General features: G+C 39.6%; 1 protein-coding gene across 1 annotated transcript in view; it reads left to right on the top strand.

Annotated features, from left to right (window-relative positions):
• The first annotated feature begins 2,777 nt into the window (after positions 1 to 2,777).
• SKAP2 (src kinase associated phosphoprotein 2) overlaps positions 2,778 to 11,002 on the top strand; it is a 181,840-nt gene continuing 173,615 nt past the window's right edge. Inside the window, exon 1 of the mRNA XM_004377474.2 lies at positions 2,778 to 3,039. Within this exon, the coding sequence (XP_004377531.1) occupies positions 2,973 to 3,039 (67 nt within the window). The 5' untranslated portion in view covers positions 2,778 to 2,972. The remainder of the gene's footprint in view (positions 3,040 to 11,002) is intronic.

Genomic DNA, 11,002 nt, shown 5'->3' with positions numbered 1-11,002 from the left:
TATATTCCACGGAGCAGGATAGCTGGATCATATGGTACTTCTATTTCTAGCTTTTTAAGGAAGCACCAAATCGATTTCCAAAGTGGTTGTACCATATCACATTCCCACCAACAGTGTGTAAGTGTTCCAGTCTCTCCACAACCTCTCCAGCATTTATTATTTTGTGTTTTGGGGATTAATGCTAGCCTTGTTGGGGTGAGATGATATCTCATTGCAGTTTTGATCTGCATTTCTCTAATGGCTAATGATTGTAAGCATTTCTTCATTTGTCTGTTAGCCGCCTGAGTATCTTCTTTGGCAAAGTGCCTGTTCATATCCTTTGCCCATTTTTTAAGTGAGTTGTCTTTTTGTTATTGAGGTTCTGCAGTATCTTGTAGATTTTAGAGATTAGACGCCGGTCGGATTTGTCATAGCCAAAAATTTTTTCCCAGTCTGTAGGTTGTCTTTTTACTTTTTTGCTGAAATATTTTGATGAGCATAAGTGTTTGATTTTTAGGAGCTCCCATTTATCTAGTCTCTCTTCTGGTGCTTGTGCATTGTTACTTATGGTTTGTATTGTGTTTATGCCATGTATTAGGGCTCCTAGCGTTGTCCCTAATTTTTCTTCCATGATCTTTATCATTTTCAATTTTATATTTAAGTCTTTGATCCATTTTGAGTTAGTTTTCGTGCATGGTGTGCGGTATGGGTCTTGTTTCAGTTTTTTGCTGACGGATATCCAGTTATGCCAGCACCATTTGTTAAAGACATTGTTTTCTCCCCAATTAACACACTTTGGGCCTTTGTGAAATATCAGTTGCTCATAGGTGAATGAATTTATGTCTGGATTCCCAATTCTATTCCTTTTGTCTACGTATCTGTTGTTGTACCAGTACCAGGCTGTTTTAACTACCATGGTGGTAGTATAGGTTCTAAAATCAGGTAGTGTGAGGCTGCCCACTTTGTTCTTCTTCTTAAGTAATGCTTTACTTATTCAGGGCGTCTTCCCTTTCCATATGAAGTTGGTGATTTGTTTCTCCATCTCATTAAAAAATGCTGTTGCAATTTGGATCAGGATTGCATTGTATCTGTAGATCGCTTTGGGTAGAACTGACATTTTCACAATGTTGAGTTTACCTATCCATGAGCAAGGTATGTTTTTCCACTTAATGCAGGTTTCTTTCGGTTTCTTGCAGTAGTGTCTTGTAGTTTTCATCGTATAGATCTTTCATGTCTCTGGTTAGATTTATTTCTCAGTATTTTATCTTCTTGGGGGCTACTGTAAATGGTATTGATTTGGTGATTTCCTCTTCGAGGTTCTCTTTGTTGGTGTAAAGGAATCCAACTGATTTTTGTATGTTTATCTTGTATCCTGAAACTTTGCTGAAATCTTCTATTAGTTTCCGTATTTTCTTGTGGATTCTTTGGAGTTTTCTGTGTATAAGATCATATCATCTGGAAATGGTAGCAAAATTTATATCCTATTCTGTATATCGTTTTTCTACTTTACAATATATATCTTGAGAATTCTTCAATATCAATTTATAGAGAACTGTCTCATTAAAAAAAAATTCTTTTAAATTATGAACTATAGCACAAAAAAGTAAAGTACATAAAATACAAATGTATCTAAGGAGCTGACTTTTGTGTGGGATTTTGAAGAATGGTGTGTCTTGCCAAGCCCAGATGGGGGCAAAAGGGCATAATCCGAGTGACTACTGTTTCGAAGCACATTTTTATTGAAACAAATATACAGTGGGTACTCACTGCCTTGCAGGTCCTATCTGAAGACTTCCTCCTTTAGCCTTTATTCTGCTTTCTTCAGTAGCTCTGTTGTCTCCGTTTGCCTTGATGACAAGTATGCTCACACCTTAGGCTTTGGGTGATTTTAACTGAGAAGAAGCACTTGAATACACTGTTCACATAAATATACACATACATCTACATAGGTTTTTTTTTTTTTTTTTTGTGTGTGTGTGTGTGTGTGTGTGTTTTAAAGGTGGCAGAACATATCTGTCTGGGTTTTAGAGAAAACTTATAAGAAACTTTACAGATAGAAGACACTCAATAAGCTTTTGTTGACTAAATGGTCAGGATGCTGTGAACAGATTTTATAGATCATTTTACCAATCACCGCCAGCAATTTTCTTTTTAATGTTTATAGACTGACAGTGGTGCCTGCGTCAATTTGGCCTTTTGGGGATTTTTTTTTTCCTCAAAAGGATGCTGTCTAGAACTCCCTACTCTTCGTTCACTCCAAGAATCCAAACTGGGTAGAAAAATAGTGTAAGAGCCAATCAGAGTGCTCTCCGGAGCTAGTCCAGACTGGCGTCTCAGGAAGGACTGGCGGAAAATGGAACTTTGTTGCCTTCATTAAATTGGACAAAGAAGGCCATAATTATTTAGGGCGGTAGAACACTCCTGTGGGTTATCCGGTGAGGGGGTTAAACACTAGGATTGACCGTCAGCCATAAAGTCTCTTATTCGGATGACTCCTCGGCATTACGGATGTAATAGTTTTTGGAATCCTGGAGAAACTGCCAGCAGTTGTGGTGGTACCAGTACCCAAAATGGCGGCAAGGGGCTTCAAGGCGCCAGATCAGATGACACAATTCCAGTTGGCTCCTTTTCCCACAGCTCCTCCCGCTCCCCTACGTAGTGGTGGGCGTGGTCTATCCAGAGGCTCCTTTAATTCTAGTACCTGGAAAACTGAGAGATACACATGCGCAGTTGTGCCCCGAAGGCCCTTCGCGCCTACTCCCGCCCATCTCTCCTCCCCAATCTTCCGGGAGGGGCTGGGCCGAGAGTCCAGCTGCAGCTGGCTGGGGCTTTAGTGACTTCCTTGTTGTGAGCCCCGGCCCGGCAGTGTACGGACTCATAGCCCCGCTGTCCTTACCGGGACTGCTAGCCCGAGTCTAGGTTGCCGCCATAGCTTCACTCCGTCGGTTCCCCTTTCAGCACAGATCCTTTCCGCACGCCCCGCTCTCTCTAACATGCCCAACCCTAGCTGCACCTTCTCTCCCTACCCCCTCCCTGAGGAAATTAGGAACCTGTTGGCAGGTAATAAGCGGGAAAAGGGCGGGTATCGCTGCGGGGGCGGGGGCGAGGGCCAGGAGATGGCCAGTCGGTGGGGACAGAAGCTTTCAGAGTCCCTCCCCTCCCTGTCCGCGTTCCCCATGTTCCCACGCTCCCCAGGTCTCCTGGCCGGTTGGGAACGGTGGGGCAAGAGGGGTGTTTGGTTTGAGGAAGGGACTGGGCGTGTGTGTTGAAATTTGGTGCGGGTATGGTGGAAAAGCCCTTCTTGATGGGCTACACTGATGGAATCAAGACAATTTTGTGTGCATCGTAAAGGCACCGTCTGTGTATGTGTGTGAAAGTGACAGAGAGAAGGAAGAGGGAGGATGAGAATGTATGGGAATGAATGCATGTATGAGATCTGGGAAGGGAGCTGAAGGCAAAGAAGTTCTTGGATGGTAGGCCAGTGGAGGAGGAGGGTGTAGAGGTGCAAAGAGATGTCAGAGCCACAGATGTTAGGGGTTATGGGACAGAAGGGTTTGTCTTTTCTGAAACTCCCGTTTTTCTTGAACATTCAGTCCACCCATATTTAAGCTTTTCGAAGAGGGCCTGATTCACAAATGGCCACTTGTCTTCAGCCTCAGTAACACTGAAACAAAAAAAGGAAGGATGTGTTAAAGACCTACTTCCTGTGTCACAGGATGAAAGTACTTCATTTTTGCACCCTCATCTTCCCCTTTTCAGTTTTAAATTACTGTTTACAGGAATTTATTTTAGGAGTTAAAGATATGGTTCTTTAATGCCATTAATGGTCCATTACTACTTAATTAATGTACTGGAGATGCAGGTGGTACTTTCACTAGGGAGCAATGAAAAATTTATAGTTCAGCACATGGTAGAAAATACATCTTCTTAGGGTAGCACAAGTCTTATCTATCCTGATGGTCTGGAATTGTTACTGTTATTCACCTTGTCGTGTGTACATCAGAATGCTGGAAAAGGAATTTTATTTATTTTAGTTTGGTTGCCTCTAAAATATTTACCTTTCAATATTGATCATGGATAACTGGATTAAAAGAGTTTCTCCTAGATGCCCTATGTTACAAGTTGCTTATTTTAACTCTTAAAAAGCATTGTCATCTAAAATGTGACATTTAAAATAGTAAGTTACTGCTATGACACTGTGAGACCAAATCTTCTAATATGATGCTATACTATTTTGGTAGTTAGCATTGTAAATATGATAGAAAAAATAAAACTAATAGTATATGAATGCAGACTTAATGTTTGTATGAACATGTTACAGTGTGATGAATGCATTTGTGGTGGGATAGTATTTCACTCAAAGAAATGTTGGTTGTCATTAATGGGTGCCACTAAGGGAAATATTGAAAGAACTGTAAAGACTGATTTAAGGCTGCTTTTATTCCATTATATGAGAGTTTGACATGAGTACTGATTTTATTTTACTACAGTTGATAAAATGCTGGAATTGCTTGTTTAGGATATTATTCTAATAACCAGATCAGAGAAGTGTTTATAATTACTGCAAAAATCGATCACCCCATTTTCAGGATATTCTAGGTCTGACTTTTTGAATTTAAGAAATAAAGTGCAGATCTCTGCGTGTATGTTTTTAAAGCTTGACAATTCCCACAATAGTCAGTTTGCTATTTGGATCCATAATCACAGATAGTATGATACATAGGTGTTACGAGACCCCCTCTAATCCCCATTGGTCACAAGTATTTCTTGTGGCTCTTATTTGGTAATGTAACTGAAAGCTCACAATTACAGAATATGTAAATTTTCTGCCAATGTTAAGTTCCTATATACTTTAGCCGTGTTTCTCTTTAATCAGATAATATACTAACATAATGTGTGAAATCAGCCTTTTGTTTTTTAATCACTTTATGGACATTTTCAGTATTTCGTATTATTAAAGACAAAATTGTTAATACAGACATGAAGTAGTAAAAACAAATAAGAAAACATTAAAACTTAGGGATTATAAATTTGGATTACACTTTATTTTCAGAGGATTTTTAAAGAGATACGATGTGTGTGTGGAATCTATCTCTTTTTTTGAAAGAAGTGAAACAAGTGAACCAATTTTTTCTTAAAACTTATTCAAGGAAAGTTGTTAAGATTTTATGCATGACTGTAATTAAAATGTTTTTTGAACTAGGGAAGGTTTAAGAATAGGTGCTTTCAGCAGTTATTTTCCATATTTCATAAAAAAATACTGTCGAGATTGTACATGATAGTTTGCATAATTCAAGTGTATTGGTTAGTATATGGGGTACATGGTTAGATTTAGAATTATTAGACTATAGAGAAAGAGTTGGTATCAGTTTGAATTTTAGAGATGTTGCTTGTCTACCTAGTATATTTTCTTTGAAACTAAAAGGAGGTATTGGTAGCGGTCATTGTAGTTAACAGTTGAGTGCCCTTAGAATTCATGACACTATGCTATAATTCCAAGGTAGAGAGGATAAGAGACTAAGCAGACGTTCAGGAGTTTAAAATCCCTTGCTTTCAGAGAAATGAATATGAAGTCAAAGATAATGCCTATCAAAATAATGCTGCTGAGACATTTCTCTTTGTGTTCCGTTTGTCTGTGTTCCAAATCATTGTATGTCACCTGTGCTACACATTTGATATTTCAACTGCTTGAAAGGATTAGGTGCTCCAATGTATTCTCATCATATTTATTATTTTTCTTTCTCTTTTAATTTTTTTCTGATTATAGCAGTTTTAGGTTATCCTTTCAATATTTGTTCCCTCCTCCCTCTCATTCCTTTCCTTTTTAAAAATATGCTATAGAAACACAAGAACAAAACCCAAACCATCGAGGTTATCATTCTTAACTCACCTTTAATGATATCCCTGAAGCAATGTCTTGATAGTTTGGTATTTATATTTTCTGTGGCATCAGTCTGGGGCCCTGGTAGCACAGTGGTTAAGAGCTCGGCTTCTAACCAAAGGTTTGGCAGTTCGAATCCATCAGCTGCTCCTTGGAAACCCTATGGGGCAGTTCTATTCTGTCCTGTAGGGTCACTATGAGTCGGAACCGACGCGACAGCAGTGGGTTTGTTTTTTTTTGGTGGAATCAGTATATTAAATCTTGAAGGCTTATACCTTGTATAAAAAGTATGGAATTATTGTTATTATTTGTTACATGAATAGGAAAGGGTCACAGTTTTTGGTTGATGTTATCCTCAAAAGCAAATTTTGAACTGCTTTATGCACTACAGATAACCTTTGATTTTTTTTTCCCCCACAATAATGGAAGAACAGGTTTGTTGTTGTGTGCCACCAAGTTGATTCTTACTCATAGCGACCCTATAGGACAGAGTAGAACTGCCCTGTAGGGTTTCCTAGGCTGTAATCTTTACCAGAGCAGATCGCTAGATCTTTACTCCAGTGGAGCTGCTGGTAGGTTGGAACTGCAGACCTTTGGGTTAGCAGCTGAGTGCTTAACCACTGCACCACCAGGGCTTCTTAGAACAGGTTTAGCCTGGATAAATAAAATCAAAGGATAATCCCAAAATTTGTCCATTTAATTCTCTCCCGCATCCATCCAAATATTTTGACTAGGACTAACAACAAGAATAATCTTGATTTATATGAGTTTTTCCTCTAGGCAGGCAAGAAAATGAGAGGAACAAGATACCCCCACCCATTCATTTGTTTAGATTACCCTTTTAATCCTGGGGTGTTAGTGGTTCGCAATTAGATATCCTCATTCAGATTAACATCTTTTAGGACAACAAATTTCAAAAAGGAAGTTGTAAGAGAGTATTTTTTTTTTTTAATTAAAAGAAGAAAATAGTGGTTATCAGTATTCTGAAAAATCAAAACCGAAGCATAAGGAAACCAACAAATAATAAACAAAGTGGCTATATGGTTTCTGCAACCTGACCTTGAAATTTTGTTCACATGGCAGTCTTAATTAGAAATATTGCACTTTCCCCTATTGGGGATTTCCACAACTTTTTTTTTTTTAACCTTCACATATTGTGATAGACAATCCCTTTAGGAGCATTATGTAAAGAATGCAATTAAAATAGAGACACAGTTTCTTCAATGCTGAGTATAGTATGTTTGATTTCCACCTTTTCAAAGTTCTGCTTATAATTTGGTCAACATTTTGGTTTTATTTTTCCTCTGAAAATTATTCATGGCGTATCTATCTGGTGCCCCATAACTTCCTTCTGGGGCACTGGCTGAGTATGTAAAGGGAAGAGTGCCACCTACTGAGTCACCAGTACTCACCTACTTCTTTAGCACCTGGATTTTCCTATAGAGCAAGACTAAGCCTGTTCGATTTTGGCAGCAGTAACTAATGAGCATGAACTTGATAGGAGGACATTTGATCTCAAAATGAAATCAGTCTATGATACCTTTAAGATTTTCTCTTCTAAAAATAGGAATATATGTTTATAAATCAAGGAACCAGAACTTTATAGAGTTACTTGTATGAGTTAAGATGTGACATTAGGAAGATTATCTGCAATTTATTATAAACATATAATATCCTATTTTTTCTTGGGAGAGGGTCTTTTGGCTGGCCTTCTCCCCACCCCCCACCATGGCTTTCTATTGAAAGTACTTTCATCTGAGATTACTAAACGAGGCTCTTGATATTATGCACAGTTTTTATAGTTAGTCAGCCCAAATTATCATAGGTTTTTCTTCAAAAAAGGAATCTGAATATATTAAGAAATGAGCAGTATATGAAAAATTTCCAAATGAGTTTATCTCTACTGTTATCAGCATTAAAGTACTATTAGGAAGAAATAGAAACAACAGAGTAGGAAAAGCCTGTGGTGATTTGAAACACAGTTCAGTTGTCTCTCATAAATTTAAGATTAAGTGTAATATATGGGTGATAAAAGTGGCATAGGCTAGTTTTTATATACCCATTATTCACTTAGTTTGTCTTTTTCAATTAAAGCCACGTCTATCTTTTCATTCCACTGAGTTTACGTTTCTTTTTCAATCACATTCTGAACACATTACAATAGATGCTGCTTAAAAGTGAGTCTAGTGTAAATCTCAAGCTAATGTGTTAGTCACTGTGGCTTCTTTGAAAATGCATGGTAAAAAGATTTTGATTATTTTAAGGTGCTATTTATCAAAAGTCATCTTTTAGAGGTTGAAAGATGCTCAACCTTATCCTTCAGTAGCACAGCTTTCTTTCAAGATAAGTCATTTAGCTTTCAAAGCCAATTCTGAAAATTTTCTCAGATCATTGGATTGTAAGACTCAGGTGTATTTTACCCATTGTCCTATGAACACCCCTTGTGCCTGTTCATGTCTTTTCTTCCTCGTTCACAAAGTCCACAGTTTAGCCGTAACCTGTAAAAATGTTAGATAATCAAGGGAAAGACATTGATTAGAACAGTCAATAACTTTTCAATTAGCCATTTTCCAATTCTGAGCATTTGACCCATTGATCCACACGTGCGTGCCCAGTTTAAATGATTTGTATGTTTTCACCAGTAGGTGTTTGGATAGACAGTAACCCCCCCCCCACCCCCTTAACCAAGAAGAAAAACTTGTCTTTTTGTTCTGAAGCCAGCTTAAATTCTAAGCTGAGAATCTTTACGGAATTCAATTTGGTGACAGAACATCTCTGTGAATACAAAGTGAACTCTGACCCAGTTCATAAAGTACAGAGAGATGTGGAATTAAGTAGTAGAGCCATTTGGGGTGCTGTGTGATTGGCTTTAGTTATTTTATTGATCTAGGTCAGAGCAAACGGTGGTGGATTCAGTCCATTTCTTGTCTCCTTCCCGTGTACAAGTCAAGCCATCACAGAGGCATTAAATGTGTGTGTTTCTGGGTGTATCGGGTAGGTTGGGGGACTAGGCAGGAAGACACGGGTGTTACCTTAGTGACTTGTTTACAACCTCCAGGCTGGAAGTCATATTCCAGGCAGTTTGATAGTGGGGGATGGTGAGGGCAAGTGGTGAAACCTCGACTGTTTTGAAGAGTGAGAACCTGTGCTGTGTAGTCAGCTTTGAGGAGCCAACAGTTTATCATTTGCAAGAATTTTAAGACTGTTCTGACTTTGTGTGGTTCTGCCTTTTCACTGTGGGATCCTTATGGAAGTTTGTAGAAAGCAGTTAGCTTTTTTGTGTGTTAAATACCTGTCCCAACCACTGGGGATTCTAGGGGAAGATGGGTGGTAGTTTTTCTAGGGGGTCTGTATGCACCTACACACAAAAGTTAAACTGGAGTACATTCGGTGTGTGTTAAATGTTTGCCTCTTAGGGATTACGATGACTGTTGAGGGCTTTCTAGCAAACTACTTGCTTAAGGATTGCTGAGCTAGGACGCCATCTTTAATTTTGGTTTCAGACTCTTAACATTTACCTACAGAGCAATTGGAAATCTGATCTTTTCAGTAGCCGTCTTTTGTAAATTGATCAGATAAATTGTAAATCTGATCCCCCAGGGTTGGGAGATAAGGTTTACTTTTGAGATGATGTTAAGGTGTACCAGGAGCAAAAAATCACCCCATTTACTTTCTCTGGGAGAAGTTTTTCCTACTTGATGACTTGGGGGCGGGTGGAGATCGGCGTGTAATTCTTGAGTTAAATGCAGGCGGCACTGACCTGCTGTCTAGTGGGCTGCGGCGGGCGGGGGTGGGGTCTTAGACCTGGTGCTTTGCGGTGCCCCCTTACAGCGCCTCCTCTACCCTGGTTGGTACGCCCCCCCCCCCCGCCTCCTTTTCCTGTGGCTGTGCGTGGAAGAGTTTGGGAGTAGAATCCCTCCCTCTGAGGTAGGGAAATTTTAACTCACCAGGCCAGGGGGCCAGCAAGGAAGGCTGACCTCTTGTAATCAAATTATGGGTGTTCACCAAATTACAGGCAGTCAGGAGTCAGTGAAATCTACATATTAACAGAGGGACGGACCCCTAAAGAAAGGTAGAAGAGGGCTACCGCGCTTGCTAGTTTACCGTTTGCAGGACTATTCAGGGCACAATAAAAAGCTTCAAATCTCTTTTCCAACCAGCCAGAGAGCGCTTGATTTGACCAAGACTTTTATTGCTCGCTTTTGAAATATTACCCTGGCTCTGAGCTACAAAGCCGCAGCCCAGCCCCATTTGTCTGGTGAGGGCGCTGCCCGCAACCCGGCGCTCCCTGCTCCCAACTCAGTCGACAGGAACCCTGGGGTTCAACACTCCGAGTGTCGAGTGTCGCAGAGGGCAGACCCGAGCATCTGGGAGGAAATCCCGAGTAACTCCTCCGCGCTGGCTCAGGGTCTGACTTCGCACTGGGGAAACGGATCCCGGCATTCCGAAGGGACCCGGCGAAGGCCGCCGGCACAACCAGGGGGTCTCCTGTGCCTGGGAAAGGCTGGTTTGAAATTAAATGGAGGAAGTGGGGTGGGGGTTTAAGAAATAACCTAGATTTCAAAAGCTTAAAAAAGGAAACTGTGTGGACAACCAACAAACTAAGATTATTACGGGAAACGCTTCTAAAGTTCTTCCTCTTCATCTTACTATTATTATTTTTTTTTTAGAGGAAAGCAGTACCTACGCTGTCTTCTTCACGCCTCCTTCGAGAAATAATTACAAAAAAAATTAGTGTTCATTAAATCCTTTCATTGACTTTAAACCTTTTTCTGGGATAAGCTTAGGAACATAATAAATTTAAAAAACAAAATTCTCTAAAGAAATAGATCTTTTCCTCTGCCCAGTCTTTGAATCTCCTCTCCCCTCAAAAAACACCAGTTGTTCCTGCAGTCCCCCACTCTTTCAACAAATATTTTGTCACAAAATAGCGTGGCTTACTGTTTAAAAAATAATTTGGCAGGGGAGGAAGTTAGGAAACATTATATGGAGCATTGCAGTTTTTTATGTTTTCTGAGTTTTTATAGCGCTGAAATGACCGTTTAAAGAAATAACTCTTGGGCTGTAATTCGTTCTGTTATTGCTTCCGGAGATACAAAATAGATCCTGTTTGTTTAAACTTGGATTGTATAATGAAAATGT

The sequence above is a fragment of the Trichechus manatus genome, unplaced genomic scaffold, assembly GCF_000243295.1.
Source record: "Trichechus manatus latirostris isolate Lorelei unplaced genomic scaffold, TriManLat1.0 scaffold00050, whole genome shotgun sequence".
NCBI classification, from domain to species: domain Eukaryota; kingdom Metazoa; phylum Chordata; class Mammalia; order Sirenia; family Trichechidae; genus Trichechus; species Trichechus manatus.
Note: the sequence above shows the minus strand (reverse complement) of the source record. Positions and strands in the feature narration are given on the sequence as shown.